The 16,524-nt window shown below is 63.3% G+C and overlaps 1 protein-coding gene, 1 long non-coding RNA gene and 1 other non-coding gene across 3 annotated transcripts; 1 reads left to right on the top strand and 2 right to left on the bottom strand.

Moving 5' to 3' along the window:
* Positions 1-73: 73 nt before the first annotated feature.
* On the bottom strand, positions 74-6,343 carry LOC111772477 (uncharacterized). The gene is made up of 3 exons (XR_011436586.1): positions 5,996-6,343; positions 5,794-5,888; positions 74-3,990 (listed from the first exon to the last, which is right to left on the bottom strand). It is a non-coding gene; the product is annotated as an uncharacterized protein (transcript).
* Positions 5,122-10,515, top strand: VWA1 (von Willebrand factor A domain containing 1). Its single transcript, XM_023636000.2, has 4 exons — positions 5,122-5,302; positions 6,422-6,979; positions 8,749-9,027; positions 9,142-10,515. The coding sequence occupies exons 1-4, from the start codon at positions 5,230-5,232 to the stop codon at positions 9,477-9,479; spliced, it is 1,248 nt and encodes a 415-aa protein (XP_023491768.1). The 5' UTR covers positions 5,122-5,229; the 3' UTR covers positions 9,480-10,515.
* Positions 10,516-12,072: 1,557 nt separating this feature from the next.
* LOC138915059 (uncharacterized) lies at positions 12,073-16,455 on the bottom strand. The gene is made up of 2 exons (XR_002806365.2): positions 16,260-16,455; positions 12,073-12,657 (listed from the first exon to the last, which is right to left on the bottom strand). It is a non-coding gene; the product is annotated as an uncharacterized lncRNA (long non-coding RNA).
* Between the last annotated feature and the right edge of the window lie 69 nt (positions 16,456-16,524).

Below are 16,524 nucleotides of genomic sequence, written 5' to 3'. Positions count from 1 at the left end.
CAAAAAGAGGATGATTGACAACAGACGTTAACTCAGGGCTAATTTTCCTCACCAAAAAAAAACAAAAAACAAGTGTGTGTTTGCTGTAATTCGTGCAGAATCTAGTGATAGCTGAAAGGCTTTTCAAAGCATCCTGCACACCATATTCCCAGCATGGCTCTGCCTGTGACTGGCAGGGTCAGGGCTCAGACATGCCCAAAGGTTATGGCTCAGGGTTCAGGACATGACCAGACTCAGGGCTCACTCCATGGCCTTGAACAGAGCCCGGTGTGTGGCTGGCTCGGGCCCAGCAGGAGTTCTCGGTGGTTTCCAGTCGTCTGCCCTGTCAGACAGGAGTCTGGCTGGCTGCCTCGTGCCCAAGAAGAGCTTCCCCCTGTTCAAGGCCGCCTTCCTTCCCCTTCTGCCCGGGGCTGGGCAGGCTCTGGCCAGGCGTTAAGTATGAGGACTCTCGTGAGGATTCGCCTGGCCCCGGAGTCATCAAAACAACAGCTGGGCCTGGTGGGGGTGGGGAGGCCGTGGTGGGAGCTCAGCTGCCCCAGCCAGTGGTTCCTAAGGTATGTCCCAGCTTCCCAGGCTGGCGCTGACGCCCTGCATGGCCTCCAGCTGACCCTAGGGGCGACCTGCCTCCGCCCCAGCTCTGCCCCACCAGCTCACAGGAGGAACACCTGCCAGGGGGCAGGGGCTGTGGGAGGTTCACAGAAGGGGCCTAGTGGTCTGCCCTTAGGGGGCCAGCTGTCAGAGAAGTCAGGAACATCAGGGCGAGGTGCTGAGCAACTGAGGGGCCAGACAGAGACCCCCCACCTTGGGCAGGAAGGCTCTCTCCCCAGGTGCCCCTGCCCCATGGGAGCATACCCGGCCATGGGGCCTCCAGGGTGCGTGTGCGTGCATGTGTGCATCCCGTCTCCTTCCCCTCACGCCCTGGGTGAGGGTGAGTCCTGACCCCACAGCTGTGGACACTGGGCTCTGCAAGGGTTCCTGGCCTGCCCAAGGCCATTTATTCATTCACAAGTGTTTTCTGAGAGCTCAGGTGACCGCAGGCACACCTTCAGACAGCAGTGAGCAGCTAGGAGGTGTCCAGGGAATTTAGCCAGTTCCTTCCCCCCAGCCTGTCCCCTAGGTGTGAGCCCTGTCCCCACCCGGGTATGTGGGCTGGGCAAGGGGTGCTGCACAGGGACTGAGCTGCCGTGGGTGCGCTGGGTAGCAACAGGCAGAGCCCAGCGCTGGCTCTGAGAGCTAAGTCTCTTTCCACTGCCCCCTGTGTCCCACCCCTCCTGCTGGGGAGCCCACCCACCAAGGTGTTGACACAGGTCTGTCTCTCCCTGCTCTCTCCTTCCCCATCCAAGCCCACCTGGACCCTGCGTGGGGCAGGGGCAGGTGCATGGGTCATGTCCCAGATACAGAGGTTCTGGCAGAGGGAACCGAAGCTAAGGTTCCCACCTAGGGAGGGGCACCTGTTCAGAGTCCTGCACAGGCTGAAAACCCAGGAGTGATCTGGACACCTGCATTCCTCTCTGCCTCCCACCCCCTGCCTCCCATTAGGTTGTACCTCTGACGGCGAGGCCTGGCCTCAGCCCCCACCCTGCCCCTGCACATGCCACCAGTCCTTACCTCCCCTGAGAAGTCCCTACAGCCTGCCCTCATCCTTTCTGCCCCCCAGACCTCCTTACTGTCCTCACACACACCGGCCTGCCCCCACCCCGCCGTCTTGGCACTTCCTGCAGCTCCTGACCACCTGGTCTGACATGGCCCCACCCTCCATGGGGAAAATAAGTAGATAAGCAACTTTGCAAGCCACTGCCCATCCCCCTTCCAGCCTGGCTGTGCTGGGAGGACAGGGCTCTGCCTGGTGCCTGGGTGTCCCCAGTGCAGAATCTGGCCTGTGGCTGGGCCCAGCACAGAGATGATGGACAAACGCAGACAGGATGGCACCCCATGCCCAGGCTGCCCACCCCACCAGCTGCCTTCCCTGCCACCCTGGCTGTTGCCAGCAGGGGGACTGCGTAGGATCAGCTCTGGGGCCACGGCGGGCAGGCCTGGGCTCCTGGGGCGTGAGATGACGGGACCTCTAGATCCCCAGGACCAGTCCTCAGGCCCTAGTGTGTCCCTGACCACAAACAGGCAGGTCGAGTCTAGAAGAATGTGTGGGTGGGGCAGCTGGGTGGATGGTGGAAGGGGCCTCTGGGCCCTGCTGCTCTTGGCTGCCCCCTCCCTCTGCCCCACTTCTTGTTGTTGGGGTGTGGTCAGAGGGCCTCAGCTCACCCAACAACCTAGCCCCAGGCCCATGGGAGCCACCACTCTTCCTGTTTCTGTGTGCCCCCCGCGTGTGCACGGGTGTATGTGTGAAAAACAGCAGCACACAGCACCCTGAAGGGTGGGGGTGGGGCCCAGGCTGCTCTGCCCCTCAGGCCAAGAGTGCCCTTGCTGGGGTCACGGGTGGGGTCAGAGGCTCGGGGAGTTGCCCTTTTCCCTGGGGTCAGCATGACCACAGCGAGCTGGGGACAAAAGGCCCTTCATCTCTGCAGAGGCCTGGACTGTGCGGAGGAGGGAGCGCCCTGCAGACCGGGTGGGGCAGGGGCGGCGCCCATGGAGCAGTGTGCCTGGGGTTCTGGGAACCCCCTCCACCTGCCTGTGGACTGACGGGCAGGGTGGGCCAGCTCCAGGAAGTGATGCTTAGGGACTACTGGACTGGGCCAAGGCTGCGGAGACAGAACCACCTCAGCACGCAGGCAGCTCCTTCCTCTTGGTCTCCAGGACGCCAGGACCAGGCAGGGCTGGGCTGGGGGAGGGACAGCCTGGGGCCAGGGCCCACTGTGTCCTGGCTGCTCGGTCCTTCCCTGGCCACTTGGCCCCCTGGCCTGTCTTCCTTCAGAGAGGTTTCCGGAGCGTTATATTTGTGCTTCCTTAGTGTCTGCCTCAAGTCCAGCCCTGGCGTGACCACTGCACCTCTGGCTGACCCCATGTTCCTCCCAGACCCTTCATCTGCCCAGTCTCCCCTCAGGGGGTCCAGGACACAGCAATAAGACTTCCCATGATGTTGACAGTGGGGGCAGTGTGGCTGGCTAGGCCACAGGGCAGAGCAGGGGGCCAGGAGAGCAGAGCTGGGGGCGGGGGGCATGGGAGTCCCCCAGGGGTCAGGCAAGAGCTGAGCATGAGCAGCAGGAGTGACTCTGGGCAGAGCTGATCAGGAACTCTGGGCCAGGGCAGGTGGCCTAGCTCACCCAAGGCTGGGTAGAGGCCCTGGCTGACCACTCCTGAGGCTGGGCCTCCCGTGATTTCTCCCACTGATGGAGAGGCTAGAGAGAGGAGAGTGGCTGCTTCCTCGAGGGCCTGAGTCACAGCCAAGAAGACCTGCTCAGTTTTTCCAGAAGGGACGGAAACTTCCCTGTCAGCCCAGCAGTGTAGGCTGAGGTGTGACTGTGGGCCTGCCTGCCGGGCAGAACTGGGGGACAAGCAGGGGAGCTGCTGTCTTGCCACAGGGCGGATCCACCATGCCCAGCTCCCTGCCCAGGGCAGGTGGGTGCCCAGGGAGATGGAGGATGAACCAAGAAATGTTTGCACGTGTCTACCTGGGCGTGCCTCTCCTAGGGCTCCCTGGGTCACCTCCCGCTGGACCCCGGGGCCTCCTGCAGCTGCTGCCGCCTCCCCCATGGCCTCTTCTCACAGTCCCCATCCCCACAGCAGCCCTGGTCAGCCTTGTGTGCTGGGGGGGCTGGGGGCCAGGTGAGACCCCTCTGGCGGCACACCCTGGACTTTGCGGGCCCAACCCATTGCTCCCCCCACGGGGCCCAGGCGGAAGCACCAGGCATTTTCTGGTCCCAGCCGAGGCCCGAGGTCTGTGGAGCTGAGCCAGCATCGCCACTGCCAAGATTCCCTGCGAGGGGGTGGGGGCGGCGGGACACAGTTCCTGCTTGTTCCTGCCCCAGCTCCTCAGGCTCCGCTGAGCCGCTTCCTTTTTTAGGCAAAGTCGGAGCTCCAGCCTGCGGCTCTCACCTTCCAGAAAGGGAGGAAGGAAAGCCATTGAGTCCCATCCGTCTCTGAGCATCCTCTTGAGGAGGGGGGAGGGAGAGGACATCCTGGCAGAGATGCCTTGCTGCCTCGCCCTGGGGACCTGTGCCCCTCAGCTATGCAGAGAAGAGTGGCTGGGAGAGGACAGTGGTCACCCCAAAGGAAGGAGTCTTAGGAGTGAGGTCCAGGAGAGCCCCCAGGAGAGTGAGGGCTCTCCTGGACCTCAGCTCCTGTCCAGGGGACACTACCCCACCTCACCTAAGGGCAGGGAATCTGCCCTGGGGGACTGAGTGCCCTTTGGGATGCCCCCTGTAGCCAGCCATCTCTGGTCTGGCCTCATCAAGATCCCAGGATGCAAGGCTCCTGGCTCACCAGGGGCCCCTCCAGAGGGTGTTCCCTCCAGAGGGTGTCCCCAGTGGGCTGCTGGGGGTCTATCCTTGGTCCCGTGTTGGACCTCAGCCCTGGTCCTGGGCCCCTCACTGGGCGGGGTGTATATGAGCAGCAATAGGCCCAGCATGGTCACACTGGACAGGGCCTGAACCAGCCATCCCCTCCTCTTATGGCTCTTCCTCCAAGAAGCCAAGTGGGAGGGGGCTTTGTGTCCCCCAAGAAGCTCCCCCTCAAGTGTCTCAGGCTTCTGTTCCCTCCCAATGCCCTTCGTCCTAAGTTCGGCCCTTCCAATCTCTGTTGGTCCGTCCTTGGGGGCACATGTCCCAGACCCTCGACACCTACCCCTCCCTCAGCCCTGTGGCTGAGCCAAGCCCAGGGCCGGAGCCTTGCGGAGGAGGCTGTTCTTGGTGTCACCCCCACCAAGGTCCTCTGGAGCCTGGCTTCAGGGACTCCCAGCACTGCGGAGCCACGGGCAGTGGGCCTGGGGATGACCCAGCTTGGTGGCTCCCGGCTCCCCGCTGGCTGGGGGCAGGGGGCAGGGCGGACCCTACGACCCCACAGCCCCACAGCTAGCCAGGGAGCATGCAGCGCGTGTGTGCGTGCACGCCAGCGCGTCGCTGCGCGTCTTGGTCCCTCCGTGTGCGCGCCTCCCCGGAGGCTGTGCGTCTCGGCACGCGGGGCGAGCGCGCCGGGGCGGGGCCTCGCGGGGGCGGGCCCTTTGGGGGCGGAGCCTCCGGGGGCGGGGCCCGGGCCGGCCGCGCGGCGGCGCGCCCTGCAGCTCCGGAGCGAGCGAGCGGCGAGCGCAGGCCGAGGGCGCCCGTCCTGTCGCGCGCGATGCTGCCCTGGACGGCGCTCAGCCTGGCCCTGAGCCTGCGGCTGGCGCTGGCGCGGAGCGGCGCGGAGCGTGGTGAGTGCGGCGGGGCCAGGCGGGGCTCCGGCTCCCGCGCCCCCTCCACCCCCGCCGCCTGCGCGGGCCGTCGCTCCCCTCCCGCGGCCACGGAGCGGGGCGGGGCGGCCGGCGGTGCACCCCACCCACCTGCGGAGGGCGGACCCAGGTGCCCCAGGCGGCTCCACCGAGCGCCGGGGCGTGGAGGCCGCCGTTTGCCCCCACCCCGGCATCTGTGGGCGATCGTGGGCCCTGGCCCAGGACGGGGAAGTGTCCGTCGGGGGTCTGTCCCTGCCTCAGGTTCCCTCTCCTGGGAATGACCCTTAGTAGAAGGATGGTAACAAGGTTGGAGTCCCCCCACCGGATTAGAGGAAACTGAGGCCGTAAGGCCCAACCAGAACCGAGACACCCCAGCCCGCGTCTGCCCGTAGCCCAGTGGTGGAGGGGCCCATATGCCCCCCAGGGTGCCAGGAGGAAGGGGAGGCCCAGTAGGGGCTGCTGCAGCAGATCACCTGCCTCCGGGGTCCAGATGGAGCAGAGGATGGGGGCCAGGGGAGGGGTGACGTCATCTGTAAGTGGGGTCACGACTCCAGCCAGGCCATCTGGGCTGTGGGAGGGGCTGTGATCACTGCTGTGTCTTCCCTGTCCCTCCACCTCTGCCCCCAGTCTTCCCAGCTGCTTTGCACCCCGCCCCCCCTCCCCCAGTTGCCTCACCTGAGGCTGAGCTGTGTGGCTGAAGTCCCCCCTGGGGGCTGCTTCTCTGGATGTCGAGCCTGAGCGAGCAGCCCCGGTGGCCCAGGTCTGTCAAACCACCACTCTTGGGGGCTGGGCCAAGACCATTGGTGTCTGCTGAGGAAAGGGAGGGTGTGGGGGTTTGGAGGGGTCAGCTCTCCTTTATAAATGAGACATGAGCCCAGAGAGCGCCCCAGGTACATGGCGAGGGTGCAGAGCTGGAACCCTCTCCCCCACCCTGGGGTGCCCCTCCCAGGGCCTTTGGGTTGGGACCCAGCGGGCTTTCAGGGCCTACGTGGATGAGGGCAAGCGCCAGCTCAGGGAAAGCTTGGGCCCTGGGGGTTCTGCCCTGGGTGTGGGCTGTCTGGAGGCCACCACCTGAGGCTGAACCCTTCCCCTTTCCCCCAGGCCCCCCAGCATCTGCCCCCCAGGGGGACCTGCTGTTTCTGTTGGACAGCTCGGCCAGTGTGTCTCACTATGAGTTTTCCCGAGTTCGGGAGTTTTTGGGGCAGCTGGCAGCCCCACTGCCCCTGGGCCCTGAGGCCCTGCGTGCCAGCCTGGTGCATGTGGGCAGCTGGCCGCACACCGAGTTCCCCTTCAACCAGCACAGCTCAGGCGCGGCTGTCCAGGATGCCATCCGTGCTGCAACCCAGCGCATGGGCGACACCAACACTGGCCTGGCACTGGCATACGCCAAGGAGCAGCTATTTGCCGAAGAGGCCGGTGCCCGGCCCGGGGTGCCCAAGGTGCTGGTGTGGGTAACAGACGGCGGCTCCAGCGACCCCATGGGGCCCCCCATGCAGGAGCTGAAGGACCTGGGTGTTACCATCTTCATTGTCAGCACTGGCCGTGGCAACCTCCTGGAGCTGTCAGCCGCTGCCTCGGCCCCCGCTGAGAAGCACCTGCACTTTGTTGATGTGGACGACCTGCACATCATTGCCCAGGAGCTGAGGGGCTCCATTCTTGGTAGGTGGGAGGAAGCAGGGCCTGGGGGGAACCTAGGAGGAGAGCTGGGGTGACTTCAGGAGGGACTCATTGCCTGGAACAGGGGTCAGGGCTGCGGGACTGCGGTGCTCCCCAGGGGTCAGTGGGGAGGTTATGCGCACACAGCTTCTCCTTGCATTCTCCAGGGACACATTCCAACCGTGCGCCCCACTACCTGGGCTGTGGTGGACAGAGGGGCTGGCCTGAGTAAACATCCCAGGTGGAGTTCTCTGCTGATGGGCCCAGACCAGAGCTGGAGGCTCACGGAGCGGGGAGCCTGGTCTGGGCTGAGGGACTCAAGGGCTGCCCTGGTGGGATGTTGCTAAGTGTAGAGGAAGAGCAAGGAGGTTCCAAGCCTGAGGACTCTGCAGATGGGCAGCACTCGCTCCTGGACCTGTGCTGGGCCACCACACCTGGAGAGGGGAGAGCCAGGGGGTAGGAAGGGCTGAGATTTCCTGACAGAGAACTCGGGCCCCACTGCTCGGGGGTGAGGATAGCCACAGAAGAGTTTGAGTGGGTTTGTGCTGCGGGCGGTTGTAGGGATTGCTGGAGAGGCGGCCGGACAAGGGAGGGACTAGTAGCTTGCCACTGGCTTTCTTCTGGACCTCCTCATCCCCCTAAACCAAACCCCGCAGGGGGAGGGACTGGAGATGATGGGCCTGGTCACTGGCTCAGCCTGCTGTGGCCACTGAAAAATGCCACTAACCCCAGGGTTCTTCCCCAGTCTCCGCCGTGGGTTAATCATTCACCCGAAACTGGGAGGGGTTGGATGGTGGGTGGGAGGGGGTAGAGGATCCTTCTGAAGATTTCCCCCAGGGACCTGGTCCCTGGTGGTCCCTGGGTCAATCACTGTGGCTGAGCTTGGAGGGGATAGCAGGAGAAAAGGCAAGCAGCTGGAAGAGAATGACCCAGGCTGCTGGGCAGTGAGGCAGTAGGATGGGGACTCCTGGGGTTGAGGGTGGGGTGTAAGTGTGGGGCATGGGCAGGAGAGTGAGTGCCAGGCTGCAGCTGGGGCACTAGGCACTAACGGAGGAAGCACCAGGATCCCAGACATTTATCAGCCTGACATTTATCAGCCGTGTGGTACTTGGTGTCACAGGCTCAGGAGTAACACATGTTTGGGGCTCCCTCTGGAGTGCCCCCCACCACACTCTCCTGGGGACCTGAGGCACGCAGCATCCTGCTGAACCCCAAGTCTAGCTGCTCCTGGAGTTGTCACAACTCCACCACCCTTCAGGGCGTCCTGAGTGGCCTCCCATTTCCTGGCTGCACCATTGGCCTCCCTTTGCCTTGACTGTCCAGAGCTGACCTGAACCCAGATCCTGTGCTGGCCATTCAGGCTGGGCAGGGGGCTAGTTCTCTGTTCTTAGACACCATCTTCGGCCCTGCCACCTTTGAGGGGTCATTGTCCAGGCCACTGGACTGGCTAGGTGGTGGCTACTATAGTTCCTCACTGGTTTGGGTTTGGGGTGTGGGCAGACAGGGAAGCTCCTGATGGGGCCTGTGTTGGGGCCTGCACTTGAGTCTCGTCCTCCCCTCCCCCCCAATCACCAGTTTGCATATCATTAGCATCTGTTCGGGGCGTGTAGAGGCTGGCCTGCCTGCCCAGCTCCTAGACCCTGCATCTCCCTGGCCAGGTGGCCCTTACCCCTGCCTCCGACCCCAGGGTCTTCCCTGAGTCAATGGTCAGGGCCCCAGGCCTGGGCACAAGGAGGCGACCTCCGTTCCCTGACCACCTGCACCCCCCGCAGATGCCATGCAGCCGCAGCGCCTCCACGCCTCTGAGGTCACGTCCAGCGGCTTCCGCCTGGCCTGGCCGCCCCTGCTGACCGCTGACTCGGGCTACTATGTGTTGGAGCTGGCGCCCAGCGCCAAGCCGGTGACTGCGCGCCGCCAGCAGCTGCCTGGGAACACCACCGGCTGGGCCTGGACTGGCCTCGACCCCGACACGGACTACGACGTGGCGCTGGTGCCCGAGTCCAACGTGCGCCTCGTGAGGCCGCAGCACCTGCGGGTGCGCACACTGCCGGGTGAGGCGGGGTCGGGGCGCATGTGGGGCGCGGGGCAGGGGCGCGGGGCTGGGTCGGGCGTGCGGGGCGGAGGCGCGGGGCTGGGCCCCCAGCTCACGGGCGCTTCCCCCGCAGAGGAGGCCGGGCCGGAGCGCATCGTCATCTCGCACGCCCGGCCGCGCAGCCTGCGGGTGAGCTGGGCCCCGGCGCTGGGCCCGGCCGCCGCGCTCGGCTACCACGTGCAGTTTGGGCCGCTGCGGGGCGGCGCGGCGCAGCGCGTGGAGGTGCCCGCGGGACGCAACAGCACCACGCTGCAGGGCCTGGCGCCCGGCACCGCCTACCTGGTGACCGTGACGGCGGCCTTCCGCTCCGGCCGCGAGAGGGCGCTGTCGGCCAAGGCCTGCACGCCCGACGGCGAGCGCAGCCGCGCCCCGCGACCCCCGCCGCCGGGATCCGGGGGCCGCGAGCCGTGAGCCGGCCGCCCCCGCCCACCCGAGGGCCCCCTTCTCCCGAGCCCGCCGCCGAAACCCAGGTCTTGCCCGGGGGGTGGGGGTGCTGGCCGAGCCTGACGCCCTAGTCCTCCTCCGCGGCCGGAGGGCTCCCTGCTCGGGCGTCTGCCATCCAGGCGGGCCTCGCCTAACTCCCGGCCGGACCCTCCGCTGCAGCCCTGGCAGCAGCGCGTGCCGTCTCGACCCCTCCCCTGCCTGGCCCAGAGCTGGGCACTCGGTGGTATCTTTTGGGCAGGATTCAGTGGGAGATGGACAGGAAGTCTGGGGGGCGGGTTGAGAACATAAGCCCCAGGACTGGCCCTGGGCCCAGGAGCGGAGAAAGGCCCTTATGTGAAAGGCCAGTCGCTCTGGTGGCAACGGCTGGCATTGGTTCGAGGGAGCGTGGTCCGGCTGGACGCTGAGTCCCCATGGTCACTTAAGTCTTGGATGCCGATAGAAGGTGGATGAGGAAGGGGAGGAGCTGGCTCTGGCCAGGTCCCTAAGGCTTCCTGGAGGGGAGAGGATTTGGGAAAGGGCAGGGAGGAGTGCTGGGAGGTTGATGGTGTGGTCAGTGGCTGAGTGGGTGGAAAGGCAGTCTTCCTGCCCAGGACTCTGATGGAGCCAGCTACAGCCACCTGGGATGCAGATGACACCTTTGGGAGGAACGGGACCAGAGCCTGGCATTCAGGACCCTGGAGACAGGAGAGCTCCTTGCCCCTGCTGGGCCCTAAGGCCAGCACTGGCAGAGAGACTTGCCTGCTTCTGGGGTGGGGGGAGGGCAACAAACAAGGTTCTCCTGGGTGAGTTCACCCCAGCGATTCTCTGCAGCATCTTCTGATCCCACCTTCTGTCACTACGGACTATCCTGGGGCCACCAGACAAGTCCCAAGGGCATGCAGCACTGCTGCCCCTCAGCCCCACCAGGCACGTCCACCTCTGCCTGCACCAGCTCAGTGCTCACTTTGCCCCCTCCCCACTAACATCCCAGACTTTACAATACAGTAAATCAGATGTAAGCTGAGCCCTGCAGTCTCCTTAGAGTGCTTTACTCCTTGTTGAAACACACTAGCCTGTGAAAGGTCTCTGGTGGAGGACCGATGGTGCCCTGGCTGGTGCCGGGGAAGCAGAGGGGGAGCCGTCCTCCCGCCGCCAGGATGCACACCACCATGCCTCCTGTGGCCCCCTGTGCACCTCCTCAAGGACCCAGGCCGGTTTCTGTGGACCAGGACTCTGGTTTGGACCGCAGTTACTGGAACGCTTGGACAGCTCGCCTGGCTCTGCAGGGCTGCCCCCAGCACAGCCTTGCGCCCAGGGTGCCCTCTGCTGGCAAGACCCCCTCAACTGCAGCTTGACTCTCCACTGGCCCGGCTAGTGGGAAACAGAGCCCCTGCTCCAGGCAACTGCAGGGAGAGAGGTGCTCTTGGGGCCCCTGACACATTCTCAGTCTGCTCGGGCTTGGCAGGCGTGTGTGCCACGTGTGTGCAGGGGCAGCCTTCGAGCCAGCTGGCCTGCTGCCGTTTCCCAAGAGGCTGACTCTGAGCATCGTCAGGGCCCTGCCCAGGGGCCCAAGGCCAGCACCCCCACTAGCTCAGCGTGCTGGGCGTTTTGGGGGTCAGCTGTGCCTAAGCCCAGGGTTTGCCTATGTGACAATGGCAAAGAGACAAACTCACCCTGCCTGTGTGAGCAGAGTGGGAATGGGGGCCAGGGCCTCAGGGGCAGATGGCAGGGTGTGGCCAGGCCAAATTCGGTGGGGGGGCCACAGCTGAGTGAGTGTTGGGTTTCTTCTCCTTCCCCCCACCCCCGACCCCCTCAAGTCAAGCCCAGGAAAGCCTGAGTGGGACTGTGGCCTGTGTGGCCACTGCATGTTTCTCTTTACACCTGACAAGTGGTCAGCAGGCAGCTGACTTCAGCCTGGGACTTGGGCCTGATCTGCCCCCAAGGGGCAGAATGCCCCTAAGCAGGGCTGTGTCCCCCACCCCAGTTCCCTGGGTGCTCAGTGGTCCAAGCCCATTAGCCACTCGGATGGGTCCCCCGCCGACACTGAGCCCCGGGCCAGGCTTGTGGAGCACCATGCAGGTAGTGGGAGAAAAAGCACGAGAGTGCTGGTGGGTCCTTTCCTGACAGCGCAGCCACACACTCTAGACAAGCTTAGTGGTGAGCTCCTTCCCCCGAAACACGCCCTCAATCCCTGGAGAGGGCAGAGCAGCTGGAAGGCACACGCCCCCAGCCCCTGGAGAAGGCTCTGGCTTTACTTCATCTCTGCTGGATGCTGAGGCCCACTGAGAGGAGCCCCCACACCCATCTCCAGCCAAGGAAACCCTCTCCTGGAAGCCCTTATCGCCGAAGCCCTGCCCCTGGCATCGTCCCAGGCAATTTTTAAAGGTCCTTGAGTCTGCGCCCCATCTGGGAACATTCTCCAGGAAACAATTTTGTCCTGGTCCCCCCTGCACACTCCACCTCCCCTGACCTGCAGGCCCTGACTCCTCGGTGTACTCTGGGTCTGGGGCCGAGGCTGAGGCCTGCCAGGACTGACATGCCACTTCACAAGGCAACCAAGAACTTCCCGACACATACCTGGAAATCAGAAAGGGCTGTGCTGTGGTTGCTCGTGGTCGAGGCAAGAAAAGCAAGAGGTTGTGATCTGCGGGGCAGGCAGGCAGACGTCCACATGGCAGGACAGGGTGGGACCGGGAAGAGCCTGGACACCATGGGGGGACCCCAGGAGGAGGGGACTCCAAGGGGAGGCTCCTGTGCAGCACGGGGGTGAGGGTGGCCGCCCACTTGGCAGCTCTCACATCCGCTGGCTCTCACACCCCGCGAGGGAAGGGCTGCTGCTGCCATCCCTCATTTGACGGGGAGAACTCTGAGGCTTTCGCCAAGGCTGCGCCTCACTTGGTCCTGCATGGGGCTCACCTGACGGAGGGGGAGCCGCGAGGGCCAGGTTCCGGCTTTCCAGCTCTGCCAGCTCTCGGATGAAAGCTGTCTGTGAGAAGGCGGGAGGCTGGCAGGGTATGGCGTCAAGGTCTCCAGGAAGTGGGGCATCCACCAGTGGGTAGTGCAGCCAGTTGGTGACTCGAGCACGAGCTGTTTCCATGGTGACGGTAATAAACGTCAAGTCCAGAAGCACAGCCCCACGTGGGGACACGTGAGTCCTCATGGCCTCCTGCTGGGGAGAGGGGACGGTTTAGGAAAATCGAAGCTCAAGTGTGACAGCTGTATGTTTGCCCCTTTTTTCTGGGATGAAAAATTTTCTTCCAACATCCATTAAAACAACAATAAGAAATGCCAGTGGAAGTGCTGTCTCCCCTTAGAGGTGACGGTGGTAAGATGGGGGCACAAGGGAGACCCTGCCCCTTGGGTGGGAGGTGGACCCAGCCCCAGCAACAGAGAGGAGGCGGTGGAGGGTGCTCCTGGCTGCCAGCCCTGGGCAGGGGGCTCTTGAGCCGGCTGCCATTCTCAGGAAGGTGGAGGGCTGAGGTCTCCTGGGTGGGGTTTGGGGCATCCCTTATTCACTGACACATTTCTCACTAGGAATTAAAACACCTGCAACTAACTGCCCACGTTTCAGAAATGTGGGTGAACACATCCATGACAAATTACATCATCTTATCCATAGATGTTGAAAACTTTGCGGGAAGAAGAACCCTGTCCCCAGCAGGTGTGGGGAGAGGCACAGGGAGGGAGAGCAGTGGGTGGCCAGCGGCCTGCCTGAGGTCCTGACCACAGCATCCGCAGGAGTGGAGGCCAGGACCCACCCGGCTCTGGTGTCACACGTGGGTGCACAGCACTGTCCAGGGGAAGAGGTGAGAGCCATGAGCTTCTCAACTCACCACACAGCTGGAGCCCTGGCCAGCTCCTGCTCCCACTGCCTCTTCTACTGCAGGGCCAGCCCCTGCTGGACACCAAGGCGCGCCAGGCAGGACTGGGTTGCACCTCCTTGCAGGGCCGCTCCCACAGGCACCCACTTACAGCCCCTCGCAGAGAATGCCAGGGCTCCCTCAGTGGCCATGGGGTTTGAGCGACCGTTGCTTCTGAGGTCTGTCCAGACTGCAGCTGATGCTGCTTTTCTCTCGGGAAGGCGGAGGCCCTGGCTCAGCTCTGCCAAGGGCAGGACTGCATCTCCTGTCATCAGTGGGGGTGGGCAGGCGGCTGAGTGCCTGTGCTAAGAGCCCCCCACCCTGCGTGCCCCTAGGAGTGCACAGCTCTTTGGGGTTCACTTCTTGGTCTCTGGGGACAGCCTGGCTGTGCTGACTTTCTGCTGGGTAGATCTGCAGGTCCAACTGGGGGCGGGGGTGGGGGGGCTCTGTGGGTCAGAGGACAGTGGAGTGGGGCATCCGAGTACACAACTGCTTACCTAAACGCAAAGACCACGTGGGAAGACAAAGCTGGAGGGGCAGCAAGCTTTGGGCTGGGTCCTGTCACTCTCCAGTCCTGGGCCCAAGGCAGCATGTGTCCTAGGGCTCAGCGTTGCTACCCCTCAGACCTCTCCTTAACCTCCAGGGCCATGGGGAGGAGCTGCAGGGCCCTATGGAGAACTGGGAGCCCTGCTTTGGTGGGCAGGGTGGGGACCAGCATCCTGGGGCCCCAGGCCTGGGAGGGCCGGGCCAGGACCTGCCCAGTGGGGGTAGGCGTGGGGTGCATGAGGGCTGGGGCGACTGCAAGGGAGATGGAACCCAGCAGGTCCTTTTGGAAGCTGGAGAGAAAGAACAGGAACGGGAGGGGCCCAGCCGGCTGAGGGAGAGGGACCAGCCCCTCATTCCTGAAGCCCTTGCTGTCTTAGGAGAGTGAGACCAAAGAGTGATACAGGGGGCAGCAGCGGCCTCAGGCCCATCACGTGAGAGACTCCGAGTTTTAAGTGGACAGGCTTCTGCACAGGCATCATCCATGGGAGACACCAGGCAGGTGGCCTAGACAGCTGCTGCAGCCCTGGTGCCAGGAAGCCCTGGGGCTGGGCCTCGGGGGCCAGATGGAAGGATACAGCTCTGGTGTGCTGCGCAGCTCCTAGAGGTCTGGCCAGATGGGGGCACTCAGAAACCATATCTGCTGCCCAGGCTCTGAGGGCAGAGCGCGCTGCACTTGGCCTGGGTGGGGCCCACTTTGCTCCTGCTGGCCTGGGCTCCCAGGGACAGCAATGTCTCCCCTCTCTGGGCCCAAGGTCAGGCTGGAGGCCAAGCTGTCCACCTGCATCTTTAACCTCTGCAGTCTCTCCTCCAGGTCTTCAATGCGGGATGACTCCCTCAGAGAAGAAAATCGTGCTGTGGGGAGGGGGGATGTTGGAGGAATCCCTTCAGCAAAATGGCTCAGCAGGAGCAGCAGAGAACCCCACATTTGTCAATTAAACGTGAATGCATCAGGTAGGAAGCATCATCGTAATTCCCTTTTACTAAGTCAGTGTCTTTAGGAAAGGCGTGTCTGTCCTCCCCAATGGCTTCCAGTCTAAGATTTTAAGTGACAAGCACAAGCAGACCGGGCATTTGGCATGGTCCATCGGAAATTGGAAAGTGCGGACCATGTTGCTTGGATTAGGGAGACTGGAGGGAACCCTTCCAGGGGGAGGGCAAGCAATTACCCAAATCTTAAACACTTTCTGTTTTTTAAATTAAGCCAAGTTAAGTAAAACTGACTCCCCCCCAAAAAAGTAACTTTTTAAATGCAGAGCTTTATTTTCAAATTTATTCCTTTTTATATAAAAGTACACAAGTTTGCCAAATGCCAGCCTTCGGATGACGCTAGAGAGGGGCATGTGGCTGAGCTGCTTGTGGACAAGGACTTCACGCCTCTCACCCATTTCCTCTTCTTTACCCAGCCAAGCCCTGCCAGGGTGCTGTGGGAGGTGTGGTTTGCATCTAATCCATAAAATCTTGATGATGGCCACTGGGGGGCATCTGGCTGGGAAACGCATGTGGTTTTTCTCATGTGAGAAAAAAAATCACAGACAAAATTATCTTAGAATTAAATTTTCTTCCTATTTTTATTCAGGCTTAAAATTGTTCCCAATCTAGTGAGGAAACTCCATATAATTCTGGGAACTCAACCAATTCCGTTCATTTTGGGATGACAGCCCAAGAAACGAACTTTGCTAACTTTGGACATTGTGAGTTCTAGAGGGACGCTGGCCTCCATCCAACTTTGTCTCGTTCCGCCCCATGTGGGTCCAGCCTCCTCTCTGCCCCTGAAGCAGGCACGTGGCCTTTGAAGGTTCCCAAAGAGAAGCGCTCGCCTTTGACCAGAGCCCTAGGAGCTCTCCTCGAGCAAGGGCGCCCTCTGTGGGCTTCGGGTGGCTGCTCAGCCCTTCCAGACTCCTGGGTCGGAGATCTATGTCCCCACTCCCGTGTGAGGCACTTTCGGAGGATCGGGAAAGCCTATTCTCCAGTCCGGCCCTTCATCCTAAAGACGGTTGTGGGAGACGGGCCAGGAACCGCGTTTCCGTCCTTCTGTCATCTTGTTAAGCGCCGATGTGTGCGCTAGCACCGAGAACCACTGCGCGCAGCTTCACGCTCCGGGGGCCCCACCTTGCCCCGCGCCCGCCCAGCCGGTGGGGCGGCCCCACGCTGGACACTGACCCCCCCGCGAGGCTTGGTTCCCGCGGCCCCGGGCCGGCGCTCCGCCAGGGCCGGGGAAGGCGCGCAGGGCCACGTGCGCGGGGGACCGGATCGGGGGCGGGGTCTCGGAGGAGCGCGCCCGCCTGGGACAGAGCTCCTCCCTGCGATCTGGCGCATCCCCGGGCTGTTCCTCCCGCGGCCGCTCCCTCCGTCCAGGACTCACCGCGGCGTCGCTGGGACTTCGACTATCAGGACCTCTCGGCTCCTCCAGCACCTGCCTCTGAGCGACTGCCCAGTCCGGAACTCTGTGGGCGCCCATAGCAACGGGACACACGGTGCCGTTGCTACGCGGAACTGACGTATCCCGGGGCGCGCACGCGCCAGCCCATCAATTTTGTCCCTGATCAGCCCCCGGAATCAGGCTCCTCGCCCCGCCCCGCCCTCAGACCCGGCTCGGGCAATCGCCGCGCCGATGCTGATGACGTAGC

Source organism: Equus caballus, chromosome 2 (assembly GCF_041296265.1).
Source record: "Equus caballus isolate H_3958 breed thoroughbred chromosome 2, TB-T2T, whole genome shotgun sequence".
NCBI lineage: Eukaryota > Metazoa > Chordata > Mammalia > Perissodactyla > Equidae > Equus > Equus caballus.
The sequence above is the reverse complement of the archived record's forward strand: the minus strand, read 5'-3'. Positions and strand labels throughout refer to the sequence as shown.